The sequence below is a fragment of the Pituophis catenifer genome, unplaced genomic scaffold (assembly GCF_029215685.1).
Source record: "Pituophis catenifer annectens isolate HBS135680 unplaced genomic scaffold, rPitCat1.0.hap2 SCAF_2, whole genome shotgun sequence".
NCBI lineage: Eukaryota > Metazoa > Chordata > Lepidosauria > Squamata > Colubridae > Pituophis > Pituophis catenifer.
The window spans coordinates 11,242,998-11,263,999 of record NW_027256882.1 but is presented as its reverse complement, the minus strand read 5'-3'; the positions used below and the strand labels follow the sequence as shown (position 1 = coordinate 11,263,999).

At 42.7% G+C, this 21,002-nt stretch overlaps 2 protein-coding genes and 1 long non-coding RNA gene across 3 annotated transcripts; all 3 read left to right on the top strand.

Moving 5' to 3' along the window:
- The first annotated feature begins 2,421 nt into the window (after nucleotides 1–2,421).
- LOC139311765 (uncharacterized) lies at nucleotides 2,422–3,646 on the top strand. Its single transcript, XR_011599956.1, has 3 exons — nucleotides 2,422–2,527; nucleotides 2,656–2,729; nucleotides 3,568–3,646. It is a non-coding gene; the product is annotated as an uncharacterized lncRNA (long non-coding RNA).
- Nucleotides 3,647–6,288: 2,642 nt separating this feature from the next.
- On the top strand, nucleotides 6,289–7,836 carry LOC139309837 (general transcription factor II-I repeat domain-containing protein 2A-like). Its single transcript, XM_070934039.1, has one exon. It carries the CDS (start codon nucleotides 6,289–6,291, stop codon nucleotides 7,834–7,836), a length of 1,548 nt encoding a protein of 515 aa, XP_070790140.1.
- A 9,509-nt stretch (nucleotides 7,837–17,345) lies between these two features.
- LOC139311756 (zinc finger protein 665-like) lies at nucleotides 17,346–19,835 on the top strand. Its single transcript, XM_070936260.1, has 2 exons — nucleotides 17,346–18,760; nucleotides 19,257–19,835. The coding sequence occupies exons 1-2, from the start codon at nucleotides 17,413–17,415 to the stop codon at nucleotides 19,310–19,312; spliced, it is 1,404 nt and encodes a 467-aa protein (XP_070792361.1). The 5' UTR covers nucleotides 17,346–17,412; the 3' UTR covers nucleotides 19,313–19,835.
- Nucleotides 19,836–21,002: the final 1,167 nt, after the last annotated feature.

The window sequence follows — 21,002 nt, the reverse complement described above, 5'->3', positions numbered from 1 at the left end:
TAAGTAGAAAAAGCAACCTTTTCAATATCCATATGAACAGTGTGTTGTCTGGTTATAATTACTTTGAGCAATCTTCATCCTGATTCGTAATAATATTCTTCAGTAATAGTCCTGTAATAACAATGCTTTCTTATAAAATTAATACATGTTAATTATTAATACTAATCAAAGTTAATAACAACGTATAGTAATCAGCCCTCATAATAAAACTAATCCTTCTCTTGTGGTTTTAAAGGTTCTAACTTCTGTTTCTATTGTTTAACCATAGATAAAATGAACCCCATATTTCAAAATATTCAGTGTTTTCCTTCTTCTTAATTTCAAGTGCTAACAGTTAATCTATTCATTTCTGCACATTCTAATCTTTTTTTTTATTATCTTCTCTTCTGTAGGGATCTCCTCACCCTTTCAATATTGTGCAAATATACAATTCTGGCCGCTGTTAACACTTATAATATTAAATACATATTCCCTTTACCATATTTTCCTGGTATGATATCCAACAAGAATATTTCTGGTTTAAATCTGTATGTTCCTTTATCATTTTTTCTATTTGTATGTATTTTTGTCCAATATATTTTTGCCTTTGGGCACGTCCACCACATATGGTAGTACGAGCCCGGAATCTGGATATACTTCCAACATTTAGCAGACATACCTTTGAACATCTTGGCTAATCTAGCTGGTGGGAAGTGCCATGTATAATACATTTTATATACCGTATTTTCCGGCATATAAGACGACTTTTTAAAACATGAAAATCTTCTCAAAAGTCGGGGGTCGTTTTATACGCCGGGTGTCATCTTATAAACCGCTATACGGCGTGCTGAAACTTACTTCCGAGCCGGACTGGAGAAGTTGTCCTTCTCCAGCTTCAGGGACAGGCGCCCTCTAGCTGAGCCACTGTGCGCTGCATCCCGGCCAGCCGCTCCTGGAGCAGCCCCCTCTCCCTGCTCTCTGGTTTTCTCATGCCGGCAGTATCACATTGCGTACTACCGCTCGGATCGTCTTGGAGACAGGGAGGGCTGGGCAGGCAGGGAAATCTGACCCACCCAATCCAAGCAGGCTTTGTATGCAGTGTGCACAGAAAAGACATCACTTGCCGTGATTGGCTGGTTATTGTATACTGGGTTGGATTGGCGATTCTGAGGGAAGGCAGGGGGAAGCAGGAGCATCTGCACTTCAGCCAATTCTAATGTTGGAACGGCGGATCTCTATTGAAGTTTGGTGTGCATCTTTCATACAGCACCGGTTCATACAGTACAGCACCAGAACATACAGAACAGTATACAAATGGCTAACAGTCAAGATCCCATCATGGCTCCACCAGGAAGAAGAAAGAAATATGACGCCAGTTTCAAACTTAAAGTTGTAAACTTTGCCATGGAACATAATAACTGTGCTGCTGCAAGACAATATGGAGTAACAGAAAAGATGGTTCGGGACTGGAAAGCAAATGAAAAAGCATTAAAGAGTATGCCAAGGGGTAAGTGTGCATTAAGAAGAGGCACCCCACATTGGCCAGAACTTGAAAAACATGTAGCAGACATGGTGAATGAGCATCGCCAAAACGGTTATGTAGTGACACGAAATAAAATACGTTTGTTTGCACTTCAGTGGGCCAAATCTAACCCAGATCACAGCAACAGATTTAAGGCCACTGTATCCTGGTGTACTAGATTCTTGGAAAGGCATAATATGGTACTGAGGTAAAAGACGAAAATGAGTTTATTGTCTTATCCTTCCTTTCAGTTTTAGAGTGAATTAGGAAAAGTTTAATCCAATTGCACTGTTTTATGTTTACATGTTTGATGACAAACAGCCTTATGTTTATAAGTGACAGTTTTCCTGCTAAGTACCTGCATGTCATAAACATTTGAATTAAAATTGCCATATTGAAATCAAATCTGATGTTTTTTAATTTTTATTTGGTGTGCGTTGGAAGAAGGAGTAGTCATATACGGCGAGTATAGCCCAAACCCTATATTTTAACAGGAAAAGTAGGGGGTCGTCTTATACGCCGGAAAATACGGTAAGTTTTCTTTATATGCAGTAGACACTGTTAATTTATAGTTTCTATCCCACAATTTTTGCCATTTATCCAATTCTATAGAGCAGTGGTGGCGAACCTATGGCACGCATGCCAGAGGTGGCAAGCAGAACCCTCTCTGTAGGCACGCGTCGCCGCGCCAAGTTGCTCTCTGGCCGAAAGACTTCCCATTTATAAAATGGGAGGGAAAAAATGGACCGCTTGACTGTCGTTTCCGATCACATGGCCCAGGCCCAGCTGCTTCCGAACCCCGGCCATTTCTCCCGGACCTCGGCTGCTTCTCCCGGACCTCAGCTGCTTGCCTGTTGTCGCCGATCGGTCCCAGCTCCTCCTGCCATCGCCTATCGGTCCCAGCTCCTCCTGCCGTCGCCAATCGGGCCCAGCTGTTCCCGAACCTCACCCGCTTTTCCGCCACCGATCGCCCGGACCTCTTCAGTGGGATCTTCCATGAAGATCCAAGTCAGGATACCTCCTCAGGTAAGAGAAGGTTCCTTGGAAAGAAGGGATTTTTTTCAGATTCTCTGGGCTCTGTTTTGTATAATACTAGCCCATATCTTAATAACTATGTTTCTAAAAACTCTGCTTGTGTCACTTTTATCTCACAGGGAATGGAAAATCTGCATTCATAGGTTCTTCTGTTTCTCGTGAAGTTGAAGAGCCAGTTGAACCCCAAACTCAGGTAGGAGAGGAAATTTCAGTTGAGATACAAGCATCAGTTGAAGTTCTCTTTCAATGGACTCTACGTATGATATTGGGCTCAGTGTCATCTGAATGTTGATGGCACCCCAAAAGTCAAAATCTTTTGTGAGCAGTCCCCGCACTCTTCTGAAGGGATAGGGGCAAGATTGATCCATTAGGACCCCTAGTCCATTGGCTAAAATGTTAGAGAAGGTCCCATCAGTGCATTCTGCTGCCACAGTCCAGATTAGAAGCTGTGATAGACCTAACTGTGATTTGTTGAGGAAAGATGTCTATAGAGATTCTCAGTCATCCAAATCATAGTTGTCCCAAAGGTGCTTTTTCAAGAGGCAACTGGACTTTCTGGTTTTTCTTTGAAGTTGTTCCATTTCTCATCCAAGAAGCTTCTTCAGCTCTGACTGGATGGTGGGGAATGGAAGGATTTATATTCTTTGGAGAGAGCTGGCCATTTGCATTCTTTTAGAGCAGGGGTGACAAAAAGTCATCACGTGACGTATCGTGACTTTTTCCTCCTTCGCTAAACCGGAGGTGGGTGTGGCCAGCGCGTAATGCATCTGGCCCGCAGACCGCGAGATTGACAGTCCTGTTTTAAAGAGTTGTTGAGGCCACTGGAGGTTTATCTGTGTCGTCAGGATCACCAGAGTAGTCAAATGCTGTGAGCTCCGACAGGTTTTTTCACATCAGATTTTTAATCCTGCAGAAGATTCCTGTTTAACCCACGGCAAATCTTTGCTTTGGGATTCTTGAACCAAAGGAGAGAATTTGCAAATACAATTGGTTTGCTCATACGGTATGCTTTTTTTTTTGGTTTTTTGCAGGTTCTTGTCTCTCTAGAGGAGGTGGTTGTGTGTTTCTCTGAGGACGAATGGTCACGGCTAAATCCTGTTCAGAAAGCCCTGTACAGAGACGTCATGCTGGAAAACTCCAGAAATGTGGCCTTTTTGGGTAAGGCCCGTGGCCCTGTCTTGATGCTTGGAAGAAATATTTTACGGATAGATAGAGCCAGTTATTTTTCTCCTTTAACTTAACAAACAACCTCACCTGACTAGGTAAAGGAAGGAATGGATCAATTTATGGGTAAAACATTGATTTAATGGCATTAGATGTAATTGTCGTTTACTACACCAACCATTGCAAATCCTTCCCTGTTGTGACCTTAAACGCCAAGTAGACTTTTATGACAATTGAGGCTAAAACTTCCATTCCTAAGCAAGTCAATTATTAAATGAATCTTGCCTCATTTTACGATCTTTCTTGCCACAGTTGCTAAGTGAACCACTGCAGTTAAAGAGAACACATCTTTTTTCCTTCTGTCCTCTGTTTTTACAGAGGCATGATTGAGAGCATTTTAAAACATTGCATCACTGTTTGGTTTGGTGGCAGCAGTGCCTTAGATAGAAAGTCCATACAGAGAATGGTGAGGACAGTCGAGAAGATTATAGGAAGCTTGCTTCCCGTTATTCAGGACACTGCTTATAACTGCTTTGTGCTTAGAGCTGATAGCATCGTTAAAGACTCCACACACCCACTTTATGGTATTTCTGTTGCTCCCCTTTGGGAGGAGGTTTTGAAGTATTTCTAGCAGGACTACTACATTCTATAACCATTGTTTCCTATGCCATCCCGTCTGGTAAACTCAAAGATTCGTTTTTCTCGCCATAAACATGTACCTATTTTTTGCACTATAAGACGGACCAGACAATAAGACGCACATATGGTTTAGAGGAGGAGGAAAAAAAAAAGTTTTTCTGGCGTCCAGAAGGACTCTGCCAGCCAAAAACAGGTCGGCAGAGTCCTTCTGGACGCCGGGGAGGGCAAAAACGGAACTTGCGGAGGCTTCCAGAGGCCAAAAACAGGCCCGGTTTTGGCCTGCAGAGTGCTTCTGGGGGCCAGGGAGGCGGAAAACGGGACAGGCGGATGGTTCGGGAGGCCAAAAATAGGCCCGTATTCATTCTATAAGACGCAGACATTTCCACCCACTTTTTGACATTTCCACCCACATATCTTTGAACATCTGGCTAATCTAGCTGGTGGGAAGTGCCATCTATAACACATTTTATATAAGTTTTCTTTATATGCAGTAGACATTGTTAATTTATAGTTTCTATCCTACAATTTTTGCCATTTATCCAATTCTATAGAGCAGTGGTGGCGAACCTATGGCACGCATGCCGGAGGTGGGCATGCATCGCTGCACCAAGATGCTTTCCGGCCGAAAGCAGACTTCCCATTTACAAAATGGGGGAGGAAAAATGGACCGCTTGACTGCTGTTTCCGATTGCCCGGACCATGTGGCCCAGTGCCAGCTGCTCCCAGACCTCGGCCACTGCACCCGGACCTTGGCCGCTGCTCCCGGACCTCACCTGCTGCTCCCAGACCTCGCCCTCTTGCCTGCCGTCACCAATCGGGCCCAACTGCTCCTGCCATCACTAATTGGGCCCAGCTGCTCCCAGACCTTGCCCGCTTGCCTGCTGTCGCCATAGTTGCTGTGAGTACAGGAACTGTATGACCCCCCCCTTTGCTTCCATCGCTGCTCGCCCAGACCACGCTAGGGCTGGTGGAGGTGCATGGAAATTCTGGAGCCCCTCGAGGTCTTCGGGACAATCCATCCAAGGCTTTGCTACCAGAGGAAGGCTGTGTGGGAGCTGGGCCCAAAAGGCAGCCGAGCCTCATCATCTCCCCCATTGCCCCGTGGCCCATGCATTTTTTACAAATCTCCTCCTCTGCGCTCTGCTCCGGCTACTTTCCTGAGTGATGCTTCTGTGCCGAAAAACCTTCCCTTACCCTCCTCCCCCCCTGCACATGCCACTGGCCCTGCTTATTGCTTACACCTCCACTTCATCTTATTTATGCAAATTCCCCAAGAAGTAGGTCCAACACATTTACAGCGGAGGTGAATCAATGGTAGGAAATGCCGTCAGATGCCTTTTTCGGAGCAGGCCAAAAGCTGGTGGTCAGTAGAACATTGCCCCCTTGGGCTTGTGGTCAGCAAATTCAAAAGGAACCCCAGCTGAGGATCACTGCCATAGATCGTTGATTCAGGGAATATCTATTTCATTAGTATTAACTAATAGTGTTAGCTATTTTTAGTACAGGGATAGATTTGTATTGGATGCTTCATTTTTAATTTTTTTTGTGTGTTTTTGTAGATTCCAAGTCTTGAACACCCAAAAACGAGCGCAGCAAAAAAAGCAAATACAGGTAGTGGAAGATCATTCCAAGAGGCCTGGACAGAGTCATTTGGAATGATTGAACACCATGGGAAAGCGTTATGTACTTTGTGTAATGAAAGTGTTGTGTGTCGCACATCAAGTGTCAAACGGCACTTTCTCACCAACCACAAAAATGCTGCCGCACTTGGTGCAACTGAAAGAAAAGAGTTTCTTGAAGGGAAATTGAGGACATATCATTCCCAGTCTCTTAGTTTTTCCAACAATCTTTCTAGAATAAATCATCTGACAGCTGCCAGTTTTCAAATTTCACTGTGCATAGCAAAACATTGTAAGCCCCTCTCTGATGGAGATATTATCAAGACGGCCATGTTGTCTAAGTGTAATTCCCTTTTTCATGATTTCCCAAACAGGGATAAAATTATTAAACGCATCTCTGAGATGCCACTTAGCAGAAATACGGTTAAAGATCGAGTCCAGCGCATGGCAAGTGATGTTAGTCAGCAGCTCACTACTGACTTAAAAAAGGCAGCCTGTTACTCCATGTGCTTGGATGAAAGCACAGATGTAAATAATCATGCCAGGCTAACAATAATTTTGCGTTATGCTGTTGGTGACATCATGAGAGAAGAGCTGGTGAAACTGGTGTCTTTGCCTGAAAGGACACAAGGGATCGATATCTACAATGCTGTGATGGAGGCTTTTTTGTCACAAGACATAAGACCAGAAAAAGTGGTTTCGATTACTAGTGATGGGGCACCTTCTATGGTGGGCGCAACATCTGGTTTCATACAGTTGTTTGTTAAAGAAACAAAGCATAAAGTTATTCAGTTCCATTGTATTATACATCAAGAAGCTCTTTGTGCCAAGGAAAGCAGCAAAAAATTTGACGATGTCCTCAAAGATGTCACAAAAATGGTGAATTACCTCATGGCTTGTGCTCTGAATTTTCAACAGTTTAAAGCACTTTTTGAGGAGCTTCAGACACAATATAATTGTTTATTTATGTACAATAATGTCCGGTGGCTGAGCAGAGGACGAGTCCTGGAGAGATTTGTCGCCTGCTTGGATGAAATTAGGCTGTTTATGAATGAAAAAGGGCAGAAATATCCACAGCTCACTGAAACGGCCTGGCTTACCAACCTCATGTTTTTTACAGATTTTACAGTACACTTCAATGTACTGAACAAACAACTACAAGGTGTAGGGAAAATAGCAGAAAGGACGTTTTGTGATATCAAAACATTTGAGAGAAAACTGCAGGTTTTTGAAAGAGATCTTGAAAGTGGGCAGCTGAAATATTTTCCAAATCTAAAAAAGCATTTAGAAAGTTCTACATCATTTGCAGACAATCCTACAAGCCATCAGGAAATCTACAAGGAATTTTCTAGCATTGTAGCAGCTGCAAAGGTGAATTTTAGTAACACATTTTTACAGTTCCGTAAGATGGAGACAACTCTGTATTTCCTTACTTCTCCAGATAAAGCCAAATTTGAAGAACTTGATCTTTCCTGCTTAAATTGGTTAGATTTAGAAAATCTGGAAATGGAGCTATTGGAATTTCAAGAAAACCGTATATGGAAAAATAAATTCTATGACCTGCGTGAAACACTTGAGAAGATGGAAAGGATGACAATGGACAGCACAGTTAGTTCTGAAAATGAAATCCTTAAAGTGTGGAATTCTCTGCCAAATAAGTTTAAGTCAATGAAAGCACTTGGGATTGCTTTCCTTACTTTGTTTGGATCATCTTATGCTTGTGAGCAGCTGTTTTCAGCCTTGAATTATATCAAACCTGACACCAGGAACAAACTCACAGATGACCTGAGTGCTGCATTTGTTGCTCTCAAACTTACAAAGTATGAGCCAAGGATAGAAAAATTATCAGCGTGCATACAACAGCAAAGATCACATTAAAGCATGCCAAATGCAAACTTTTACCTTTCAATAAAAAGTTGTTTTTATCATTGAAGCCTCTGTTATTGTGTTTTTTTTAAATGTTAATAATTAACAAAATATGTTAATCACGTATGAGTTGTTTTTCTAAACGAAAACCTCAGTATTCAGGTTAAATTGCTGTGTTGGCACTTAGCAATAAATAAGTGGGTTTTGGGTTGCAGTTTGGGCACTCGGACTCTAAAAGGTTCGCCAACACTGCTATAGAGTAACCAACATTTTTAGCTCATACAATCATTATTTCCTTTACTTGCTCTTCTGCCATTCTAATACTCAGTAAATAGTTATAATATTTTAAAATTAATTTCTCTTCGTATCCTGTTAGGATCAGGTCCAATTCTGTTGGTTCTTTATAAACACCATATATTTTAGCATCTTTTTCATATCTTGATTGTATTTGTAACTGTGGCCACCATGCTAAATCTATCCCTTGACTATTCAATTCCTGTTTCTTTTTCAGTTCCCCTTTCTCATTTAAGACATCTTTGTATCTTATAATTTTCCCCATATCAATCAAGTTTGGATGTATCAATGCCTCCATCATGGAGACCCAGGCTGGTGTTTTCAAATAGTGTTTTTCCTTAATTTTTGCCCATACTAAGAACAAAGCATTTCTAACATAATGTCCTTGGAAATATTTGTGTAATTTGCTTTTCCTGTACCATAGAAAAGCATGGCACCAGTTGCAAATCATGTCCCTCCAGAGTTAATAATCATCTGTGCCTCAAAGTTATCCATTCTTTTAGCCACTGAGTCCTTCGGGAGTAGGGCGGTATACAAATCAAATAAATAAACCTAACAATACAAATCAAATAAATAAACCTAACATAAGTGCAGATACTGGTAATATAGCTCCCAGTCTGTCAACACAAAACCTCCGCTATTGTTAAGAGTCTTGTAGTAGTTTCAAACTTATTTTTGCTTTTTTATCTTGCCATATAAATTTTAATACCGTTCTGTTTAATTCCTCAAAGTATTTCTTTTTCAATTTTATTGGAATTGTTTGGAACAAAAATAATAGTCTCGGTAAAATATTCATTTTCATGGTAGCTATTCTTCCTAACAATGATAGTTGCAGGTTTTCCCACTTTTCCAGGTCAAATTGGATTTGCTGTATTAATTTGGAATAATTATCTTCTTTTATAGTTGCACATCTTGCTGATAATTAAATTCCCAAATATTTTACTTTCTTCACTATCTGAATATCTGTCTTTTCCATTAAATCTTTTTTTCTGTTTATCTGTAAGGTTTTTGACTAGAATTTTAGTTTTTATTTATTTTTAAACCTGCAACCTCACCAATTGGCAAACCATACACAGGTGCAGTAAGTTAATGGTGCACTCTGTATGGTGCAGTGGTAGAAGTTCAGCGGTTTTTCATTCATTCAGCTGTTGTTTCCTGAGAGGGTCTAGGACAGGAGTGAGCAACTGTGGCCCTTTTACAACCTGTGGACTTCAACTCCCAGAATTCCTGAGACAGCCAAGCTGTCTCAGGAATTCTGGGAGTTGAAGTTCACAGGTTGTAAAAGGGCCACAGTTGTCCACCCCTGGTCTAGGACGAACTGTCCCATGTGCCCAAACACCCAACACGAACTGTACTTCAACCAATGGGCTGCGGCGAAGGGACTGAGGACCCAGACTGTCAGACAATAGGCAGACTCTGAAAACTGCTTAGAGAGGGCTATAAAGCACCGTGAAGTTATATACAGGTAATCCTCAATTTACAACAGTTCATTTAGTGACCGTTCGACGTTACATTACTGAAAAAAGTGACATGACCATTTTTCCACACTTGCAACATCGCACCATCCCTGTCGTCACATGATCAAAATCTGGAAACTTGGCAACTGATTCATATTTAGGACGGTTGCAGTGTCCTGGGATGATATGATCCCCCCCCCCTTTTTTTAAAATTGATTTATATGCCGCCCTTCTCCGGAGGCTCAGGGCGGCTTACAATGCTCTAAGCAATAGCCTTCATCCTTTTGTATATTTATACAAAGTCAGCTTATTGCCCCCACAAACTGGGTCCTCATTTCACCTACCTTAGAAAGGATGGAAGGCTGAGTCAACCTTGAGCCTGGCGAGATTCGAACCTGCAGTAATTGCAGGCAGCTGGTCTTAATAACCAGCTTAATAACAGGGTGCCTTAGACCACTGTACTACCAAGGCTCCTTTTGCAGCCTTCTGACCAGCAAAGTCAATGGGGATGCCGGATTCACTTAACAACCGGGTTACTAACTTAATAGCTGCAGTGACTCATTTAACAACTGTGGCAAGGTGAAATGGGGCAACATTCATTTAACAGCTCTCTTGCTTAGCAATATAAATTCTGGGCTCAATTGCGGTGGTAAGGAGAGGACTACGCTCACACAGAGTGGGCCTCCTCAGGGTGCCGTCCGCCAGACAATGTCGGCTGGCGACCCCCAGGGGGAGAGCCTTCTCTGTGGCGGCGCCCACCCTCTGGAACAACCTCCCCCCAGAGATACGTACAATAACAGACCTCTGGATTTTTCGTCGGGCCCTGAAAACCCATTTATTTCAGCTAGCTGGGCTGGCTTGAGTTAAATTTTAAACTGATTTTAAATTGGAATTTTTAATTACGGCCAGAATATTTAATTATTTTAAACAGTTTTTAGATTTTGTATGTCTTGTTTTTACTTTGGCTGTTCACCGCCCTGAGTCCTATATTGGAGAAGGGCGGTATAGAAATTTAAACAAACAAACAAATAAATAAATAAATAGTTGTAGAACTTGCTATTGGCCATGTTCAGGAAGCGGCGCCCAGGGGCGCTCGGTTGAAGGGCGTAGAAAAGTGAATCCCCCCCCCCCTTCGCCGAGTCAGGGAAGAGCGCGGGCGTCGAAGCCCCGCCTCTGGGGAGGAAGGTCCTGTAAGGGAGGGAAGGGCTAGCAGTTGCCATCAGGCTGCGGACATCCCATCAAAGGGGTTGGAGGGCGCTACGGTTGGGAGTGGGGGGGGGCTCCGGGCGGACCATATGAGAAGACGCAGGCCGGAGGGGGCGCAAGGGTCGGGATCGGGCAGGCGATGGCGGCGCTGGGCATCTCCCCGGAGCAACTGGCGAGCAGCCTGGCCGAAACGGAGGAGCTGCTGGCGGCGCGCGTCTCCGAGCCGGTCCAGGCCCGCTGGCGCTGGGCGGTGAAGCTGGACGAGCCGCCGGACCTGGATCGCTTCTGCGGGCAGCTGAGCCAAGCCCGTCGCGGCCGGGAGACACTGCTTGCCCGGAACGCGGTGCTATCGGAGGCCGAGCAGGAGCGGCTGCAGGGGCTGCTGAGGCTGGAGATGGCTCTCTTGCGCGGCATCCAAGCGCTGGCCGAGGGCGCGGGGCCGGCCCCGGTTACGACGGGACGGAGGCGCGGGAGGAAGCCGGGCGTGGCGGCGCTGCGGGCGGCTCTGCTGGGATTGACAACGGACCTGGAGGCAGAGGAAGGACCGGGCCTGCCCGGGGACGCCGCGCTCGCTCTGCGGCTCGCCCTGGAGGCGCTGCTGGAAAAGCGGCCGCGGGAGGCTGTCCGAGCGCTGCTGCGGGTGGAAGGGCGCGCCCGGCCGAAGAGTCTGCTGGCTCTGATCCAAGCCCTGCAGGAGGAAGGTTGGGCCGAGCTGCCTCTGCAGGAGCTGCGCCCGCTGCTGGAGAAAGCGCTGCGCCTGGTGCGCAAGGAGCGGAGCTGGCCGGCTGCTGATCTGGAGAGGACTGTGTGGGCAGGCCCGCTGGAGGAGGAGGAGGAGGAGGAGGCTCCCAATGGGACCTTATCAGAAGTCTCCTTGGAGGGGTCAGGACTGGGGCACAGGTCCTCCCAAGAGGTCCCTGTAGAAAGCTCCCCAAAAGACCCCCATCAGGATCATCTTACGCCAGGAAAGATTGTGCCCGCTGATTTGAAGTCTCACCTTCCAAACGAGGCGCCGTGTGGAATTCAGGTGGAGATGGACGCTCCCTCTTTGAAGGATGCTCCGGGGAGGAAAGCGGAAGACCTTCGGATTGTTCTCCGGGAAACGACCAGCAGGAAGACGAGTGCGCTGCCGTCCGGCTTGTGGGACCAGGGCCCCCGGAAGATGTGCAGCCACCTCCACCAGCTTTGCCGACGGTGGCTTCAACCCGAAAAGAACACAAAGGGGCAGATGCTGGACCTGGTGATCCTGGAGCAATTCCTGGCTATCCTGCCTTCAGAGATGGAGAGCTGGGTCCGGGAGTGCGGAGCAGAGACCAGTTCTCAGGCGGTGGCCCTGGCTGAAGCTTTCCTCCTGAGCCAGATGGAGGAAAAGAAGGAGAAGGCAGAAGTTCAGGTGAGAGACCTTCAGCTGGCAAGCTTAAAGCGGGACCTGAAAGAAGAACCATATGTTGAGGTTCTTGCAGTTTTCCTTAATAGTGTTTTGAAAGCACTATGGAAAGATGTTTAAGGCAGATTGTTCCATTGAGCAGACAGTGAGAATCTCCTTCTCCTACTTGCACTTCTTTGCTTTTCCAGGCCCTTCATTTCCAGAGGCCTGACTTGAAGTCCATCTCTGGGAACCCCGAGGAAAGGAGGGATCTTCCACATCCTTCCCAGGGGCTGGTCTTCAGTGGGATCTTCCATGAAGATCGAAGTCAAGACACCTCCTGCGGTAAGAGAACATTCCTTGGGGAGAAAGCTGTTGTATCTTGTTATTTTTGGATCTCCTTTGCATCCCTATGTTAGTAATGATGTTTCTCAAAATTCTGCTTGTGTCACTTTTACTCACAGAGAATGGAAAGTCCTCATTCATAGGTTCCTCTCCTTTTTCTGATGGGGTTGAAAAAACAGTTGAACCTCCAACTCAGGTATATTTATTTTATTTTTATTTACTGGATTTGTGTGCTGCCCATTTCATCTAGAGGTAGGAGGAGAAATGTCAGGGAAGATAGATTACAGGTAGTCCTCAACTTACGACCACAACTGAGCCCAAAATTTATGTTGCTAAATGAAACATTTGTTAACTGAGTTGGCCCCATTTTATGACTTTTTTTGGTCACAGCTGTTGAAACGTTACATTTGCTAAGTTAGTAACATGGTTGTTAAGTGAATCTGCATTCCCCATTGAGTTTGCTTGTCGGAAAATCGCAAAAGCTGATCACATGACCCTGGAACACTGCAATCATCATAAATATGTATCTGTTGCCAAATATCTGAAATTTGATCATGTGACTACGGGGATGCTGCAACAATCATAAGTGTGAAAGATGGTCATAAGTCAGTTTTTTTCAGTGCCGTTGTAACTTTGAACGGTCACTAAATGAACTGTTGTAAGTCAAGGACTATCTGTATATGCGGTCTCTTGTTATGGGCTCAGTATATAATACTGTATATTGTTTGTAGCAATATAAAATGGGGGTTCAGCTTCAGTAATGCTTAGTTCAGCTTTCCTCCTCTCAAAACTATTTTGGATCTGACAAGCCAAAATTGGATTTTTATTTTTTTTTTTTAAATTTGATTTATATGCCGCCCTTCTCCGGAGACTCAGGGCGGCTTACAGTGCGTTAAGCAATAGCCTTCATACTTTTGTATATTTTATACAAAGTCAGCTTATTGCCCCCACAAACTGGGTCCTCATTTAACCTACCTTAGAAAGGATGGAAGGCTGAGTCAACCTTGAGCCTTGGAGAGATTCGAACCAGCAGTAAATTGCAGGCAGCTGTGTTAATAACAGGGTGCTTTAAACCACTGTAGTACCAAGGCTCTTGGTGTCATTGAGTGTCATCCAAATAATGAATCTAATCTTTTATATCAAATCTATCCAAATATCCAACCAACACTTCTGCGAGACCAATAAATGACACTATTTAATTGTAGCTTGCAGCCTTTTGTTACATTGAACCACTTGGGCTGATATAAAAGGAGATAGGTGTTCCCTTAAACAACTGGGACCTTTGTATTTAGTGCTTTATAGATCACAATAACTGTTCAATTTATTACCCCGCTAAGGCCAGATAAAGGGACGGGGTGGCTCAGTGGCTAAGACGCTGAGCTTGTCGATCAAAAGGTTGGCAGTTCAGCGGTTCGAATCCCTAGTGCTGCGTAACGGGGTGAGTTACTTGTCTTAGCTTCTGCCAACCTAGCAGTTCGAAAGCACGTAAAAAATAGGGACCACTGTGGGTGGGAAGGTAACAGTGTTCCATGTGCCTTTGGCGTTTAGTCATGCCGGCCACATGACCACGGAGACGTCTTCGGACAGCGCTGGCTCTTCAGCTTTGAAACGGAGATAAGCACCGCCCCCTAGAGTCAGGAACAACTAGCACATATGTGCGAGAGGAACCTTTACCTTTAAGGCCAGATAAAGCAGTACTGAACCATACCAGGAACCAGTTCTGCATTTTGAACTAGTTAAAACCGGTCAAAATGGTCTTGAAGGGCAGCCCCAAGTGCACAAATGACTGAAGGTCCTCCTGGTCTAGGAAAGGATGCAAATGGCACACGAGTTGAAGTTTTTACAAAGTCCTTTCTGATCATTGAGAAGTCACCTCAGGTTGTGCAGCAACCTTGAAAGGAGATGTGTCACTCTATCCAAGATCAGAGACGAAATATCTCCAGATCTGAGTGGATGCGGATCTAAACAGATCTAGATAATCTGTTTCCTCAGACAATGTGCTTCGTCCACAAATGTTACTACATCGGTCAAATGCTTGCAAACTGGGGGGGTTTTTCATCAGGTTTTTAACCCTGCAGCGCATGTCCCAAAGATGGTTTTTCAAAAGGCGATTGGACTTTTTTTTTCCTTGAAGACATTTCACTTCTCATCCAAGAAGCTTCTTCAGCTCAGTTCTTCACCCAACTTCTTGGATCAGAAAAGTCTTCCAAGGGGGAAAAAAACCCCTCCAGCTGCCTTTTGGGACAACCATGATCTGGATGACTGCGAATATCCATAGACATCCTGCAGAGTATGCCTTTTTAATCCATTGTAAGTCTTTGGGGATTCTAGAAACCAAAAAGGGAGAATTCATGATATTTTGGGGAAACTGTAAGCTAATAACTGCATCTATGAGGACAAATGCCTGGTTTTTTAAGTGAATTGCAATTATCATAAGTGTGAACCCATTGTTGGTTATGGGAGTGGTTTTGTCAAAAACTGAAAAAAGTGCTGGTTTTTGGTAAAACTATCATAAACCATGGTCACATGACTGCTGGATGCTACAAATGGCAGTAAATGCAGCCATGTTGCTGTGGGCTTGAAATATGGTCATGTGACCATGTGATGGGAGGGGCGTATCGGAACTTTAAAAGCGGGTCATAGGTCCCCTTTTTCAGGCAGATTGTAACTTAGGTTGTAAATCAAGGCCTACCTGTAAATATCTCCAGATTTGGATGATTACAAACTGAAGCTTGACTGAAACGGATCCAAAGACTCCTCAGATAATCTACTTCATCCACATCCACAAATCAGAGATATGGAGGATCCCGGATCTGCGCACCTTCCGCCGTGCTTTAAAGACCTTACTATTTCACCAGGCGGGCCTGGCCTAATTTTCTCCCTCTTTTATAAAAGATTTTTAATTTTTAAATATCTTTTAGTATTTTATACATTCAATTTTAAATTGGTTTTAAAAGTTTGGGGTTTTAAATTTGTCGGGGCCAAAATTATTTAATTTGATTTTATTCTACTTTTAAATTTTGTATGTATGTGTTTTATTGTTTGGCTGTGCACCGCCCTGAGTCCTTCGGGAGTAGGGCGGTATAGAAATCAAAATTTTTTAAAAAAATTAAAAAAAAAAATCTTACTTCAGTCAAACGCAGTGAACTCTGACAAGCTTTTTCACATCAGATTTTTACCCCTGCAGAATGTGTCTATTTAACCCACTGCAAATCTTTTTTGCTTTGGGATTCTCGAATCAAATGGAGATAATTTTGCAAATAAAATTTGGTTGTTCATAGGGATATGCCTATTTGCAGGTTCTTGTCTCTTTAGAGGAGGTGGCTGTGTGTTTCTCTGAGGAGGAGTGGTCTCGGCTAGATCCTGTTCAGAAAGATCTGCACAGAGAAGTCATGCTGGAGAACTCCAAAAATGTGGCCTTTTTGGGTAAGGCCCCCTGCCCTGCCCTGCCCCCAGATGCTTAGAAGAAATACTTTATGACTAAATAGAGCCAGTTATTTTTTTTTCTGTTTTAAAAGTTCATAAAATAACCTTACCTGGCTAGGAAAAGGAAGAGAGCTGTCATCTTAACAATTAAAAAAATCATTTAATGACACTAGATGTAACTCTTGTTACTATGTTGACTCCTATGTCTGTATCCCAAATTCCTCCCTCTTTTCACTATATGCTTGTTCTTTTCCCAGTTAATAGCAATTATTTCAAGTTAAGCAAAAAAATTAGATGTAGTTAGCACAACTCCTTGCTCCCATTCTCCCACTTCTCCGGTAAATATTACAAGCTTCTCCTCCCTGATTCCTCACTTTCCTAAACTGAATTCCAGCTTACTCCAGTGAGCAAGTAAAATTAATTTATTGAGTAAAATGTATAACAGTGTAAATGTGGTCCTTTATTTAAATAAGTGGATTTTGTGATGAGTTTAAGAAACTCATAAAATAAGCCTTCAGATTCGGGTTAATGTCCGGGTTCCAAGTAACACCCCCAACAAAAGAAAACTCTGAGGCTTGAGTTTCCTCAAAGTTCCATGTTATTAGAGATGTCATATTGGCACATCGGGGAAAACCCAAATCTGAAAGCTTCCAGGTTTTCCCCACCCAAAGGAAAGTCCACCCACATGTTCATCACATAGTCCAATCAAAGCACTGTCCCAACTGGAGATGCCTCCCAGTTCCAACTGTCCAGGTGCAGGGCAAGATGTCCTTGACTCTGAGAAAAGAATGTTATTATGACTATATATCACCCTTGCGCCATACAATCCCCTCTCCCAGTTTCCCACAGTAGTAAATGTGTCAGGCCTGAAGATTCAATGCAAAAGATGGCTTCCAGGCCTGACAGTAAGAAGTGTTCTATTATTATATTGTGCAATTTTCTTCATATTACTGTTATAACAACCTGTCACTCAAAGTCCAACTTTTGTAAGGCTTTGATCAGAGTATTTAATGTTGGTCAGCAGAACACCTTTCAAAACAGTGGAGAATCCTTGGCAGATTTTCACTAGGAAATTTACACTTACCTCCTATGTGATGAATTCTTAGTTTGCTTCCTCTACCTTGCCTCAATTTTTGTTCATTCTTTTTCTCTTAAGGAAATAATGTTCAGGAGAACAAGGAAGTCTTCCAAATGTTCAGCGATGAAGAGAGAAGAAAGGAGTTTTCATACCCAATGGAAACAACAGAAAACAAAAGAAATCTGTCAAACAATGGAAGTAAGAGGAGCTCAACTTTCCCATCCATTGAAATTCAAGACTTTCTACCCAAAGGAGATCAGAGAGAAAATTTAAAAGTGGAAAATGTGGAAACATTTGAAGAGAGCTTAGATTTATATGAACATTACACAATTCACATTAAAGAAGAGGATCTTGGCCAAGAGGTTGAAAAAAGCTGCAATTGGACCTCTGGCATTTCTTTATGTGGAGAAGCCAAAATGAGAAATAAAGCATATAAAGGTACAGAGAATGGAAAGCATTTAAGTGGTAGCAGTTCTCTTGTTCCCAGTGAAAGGACTGACTTGGAGGAAAAACCGTATAAATGCATGGAATGTGGAAAGAGTTTCAGCCAGCGTGGTAATCTCAATTCCCATAAAAAAATCCACACAGAGGAGAAACCTTATAAATGTGATGAGTGTGGAAAGAGCTTTACTCAGAAGGTCAACCTTAATTCCCATAAAATGATTCACACAGGGGAGAAACCGTATAAGTGTGAAGAGTGTGGAAAGAGTTTTACCCAAAATATTCAATTGACTTCACATCAGAGAATCCATACAGGGGAAAAGCCATATACGTGCATGGAGTGTGGGAAAAGCTTCAGGTGGAGCACTCAGTTTACTTCCCATCAAAGGATCCACACAGGAGAGAGACCATATAAATGCATGGAGTGTGGGAAGACTTTCAGTGAAAGCAGTTCCCTTACTTTCCACAAGAGGATCCACACAGGGGAGAAACCATATAACTGCATGGAATGTGGAAAGAGCTTCAGCATGAGCAGTTCACTTACCTACCATAAAAGGATCCACACAGGGGAAAAGCCATATAAGTGCTTGGAGTGTGGCAAGAGCTTTACACAGAACATTCAACTTACTTCTCATAAAATGATCCATACAGGGGAGAAGCCATACAAATGCACTGAGTGTGGCAAAAGCTTCAATACAACCAGCAACCTTGCTTGTCACAAAAGAATCCACACTGGGGAGAAACCCTACAAATGTATGGAGTGTGGAAAGAGTTTCACTCAAAATATTCAACTCACTTCCCATGTAAGGATTCACACGGGGGAGAAACCATATGAATGTAAAGAATGTGGAAAGAGCTTTACTCAAAAGATTCAACTTACCTCTCATAAGAGGGTCCACACAGGGGAGAAACCATATAAGTGCAGGAAATGTGGAAAGAGCTTCCGTAATAATGGGTCCCTTACTCTTCATGAAAGGATCCACACTGGAGAGAAACCGTATACGTGCATGGAGTGTGGAAAGAGCTTCAGCCGGGGCAGTCATTTTGCTTCCCATAAAACAATCCACACAGGAGAAAAGCCACATAAATGCCTCGAGTGTGGAAAAAGTTTCCGTGAAAACACTTCTCTTACTATTCATAAAAGGATCCACACTGGGGAGAAGCCATATAAATGCTTGGAATGTGGAAAGAGGTTCCGTGAAAATGGGTCATTTACCTCCCATAAAAGAATCCACACAGGGGAGAGGCCATATAAATGCATGGAGTGTGGAAAGAGCTTCACGACAAGCAGTAATCTTACATCCCATATGAGGATCCATTTAGGTATGAATGTATATTTTTAGATAAGAATATTATTTACTTGGCTCCTGTGTATATAATGTATATTCCTGAAAAGGTACTTTTCTCACGATGAAATCCTAATTGAAAACTCTGTGGGCGTCCAAAATATATGGTCAAAAAAGTACAATCAAAACTGCTTGTTTCTTTTGTAAGTCGCACACACAATGCACACAAAAAAAAGGCAGAGCTTGTATCACAGAGTTATGGGTGCACTGTTTTTTAAAGTTTTGTCATTTTACAGTTCCAGCCATGTGGCATATCAATAAGAGAAAATCCTTTTTTCAGAAATTTGGAGTTGAAAATGCTTGGAATGTCCAGCTTTCCTTCAAAAACCAGTAGAACCACCATCTTTGGATAAATTTGAAATTGTGTGCTATTTAAATTCATTGAAACGGTGTGCTCATACAATTTCTCATATATTGTATCTTTGTAGTTTGTGTCTTACATTTCTAATGAGTTTTTTTCTTTTTGTTCCAAGTAAGAGACATGCAGGAGAATGAGAACAAAAAGAAGTCAAGCGTGTTGACATCGTGAATAATGAAACATGAAATGAGAGAAGAGAGATTTGAAAATCATGGGGAATCAAAATAAAGAAAATGGAAATAAGGGATACCTTTCAAATAACATTGGCAGAAGTTCTTCATGTTTGAAGATATGGCCCAGATGTTGCTACTGATCTGATAAGATCATAGAATAACAAGAAGAGAATTGCCTTTTGCAGTTATTTTTGTGCGGAACAAAAATCAAACAGAAATTAGACTCAGTGGAACTGAGGCTAGAGACAACTAGAATGAACAGATAGCAGGGAACAATTTTAGTCAACAATTTCTTTTTTTATTTTTTGTCCTAAGAATCCACCTGGAGAGAAACCAAATAAATGTTGGAGTGTGGAAAATTCTTCTCTTCAGGAAGAATTTATAGAATTCCGATGTCCTATATGCATGTGCAAAAGACCTTTCTTTCGAGCAGTCAGCAGGGCCATTTCTGCCTTTCTGTAGTGTGATGAGAGCCAGAACAAAAACTACATGTTAAAATAACATTAAAATAGTTAAAGACACTTGTTGGGATTAATTTCTGGTCAGGGCTTAATTTTTTCTCATTTTAGTCACATTGGAAAACGAGATGTGACAAATAGTATAAAATAAAATGAATATTTTTTGGAAAACCATTGGAGCCAGCCCTGAAGGTTTCAGAGTAGACATTGGCTTGAATGTGTTTTCTCAAAGAGTGCTCAGCCGCGTTGCTGCTCAAATTGAATAAAAGCCACTAGTTTGTTCAGTATCATCAGCATTTTTATCACACATTTGCAGAAGAGCAGTTTAAAAAGTAATTGCCAAACTCAAAGAACTATTGATAGATGAAAGGAATAGCTTGAAATGAATGGGCTTCCCACAACTGTAACTACTGTACTCTTAATTTTTTATTTTTGGAACTTTACAATGTGCCTTTTTTAAAAAAAAAAAAAAAGTAATGTTTTATTTGGTTGCTGTTTAATGGGCATTTCCTTTTTTTGTTCTTTGCTACAATATCATCTCTGTTTTCTTTTTCTTTCACATCCAAAAATTTCTTCAAAGTTGGTTATTTTTTCCTGCATCTTCTGCTTTCTACTCTGAACAATAATGGTAATTCGTTTTTCTCTGAAGTACTTACACTTCATCATGATCTCAAGATACAGAGAAACTTGATATTCTTAAGGATTCTTTAGACTTCACTTGGAGTATTCATGTTTACAGAGGACTATGAGGATCATTTAATCAAAAGTAAAGCTTTGTCTAGGGACACGGTGGCTCAATGGCTAAGACACTGAGCTTGTCGATCAGGTCGGCAGTTCAGCGGTTTGAATCCCTAGTGCCACGTAACGGAGTGACCTCCTGTTACTTGTCCCAGCTTCTGCCAACCTAGCAGTTCGGAAGCACGTAAAAAATGCAAGTAGAAAAATAGGGACCACCTTGGTGGGAAGGTAACAGTGCTCCGTGCACCTTCGGCATTAAGTCATACTGGCCACATGACCACGGAGATGTCTTCAGACAGCAATGGCTCTTCGGCTTAGAAATGGATATGAGCACCGCCCCTAGAGCCGGAAACGACTAGAACGCATGTGCGGGGGAACCTTTACCTTAAAGCTTTTTCTTACAAAATTATCCAAGCTCCAAAACCTGTTTTGGCTCATTCTTTGGAGTTCTACCTTTTCTCCTATTGCAGGCTTAATTTCCCATCTCACTGC

Bases quoted from the DNA above. Each gene is read 5' to 3' on its own strand.
- LOC139309837 (XM_070934039.1), top strand. From the start codon at position 6,289: ATGTTGTCTAAGTGTAATTCCCTTTTTCATGATTTCCCAAACAGGGAT.
- LOC139311756 (XM_070936260.1), top strand. From the start codon at position 17,413: ATGAGAAATAAAGCATATAAAGGTACAGAGAATGGAAAGCATTTAAGT. The intron at 18,761-19,256 runs GTATGAATGTAT...TTTTGTTCCAAG, and splicing joins CCATATGAGGATCCATTTAG to TAAGAGACATGCAGGAGAAT.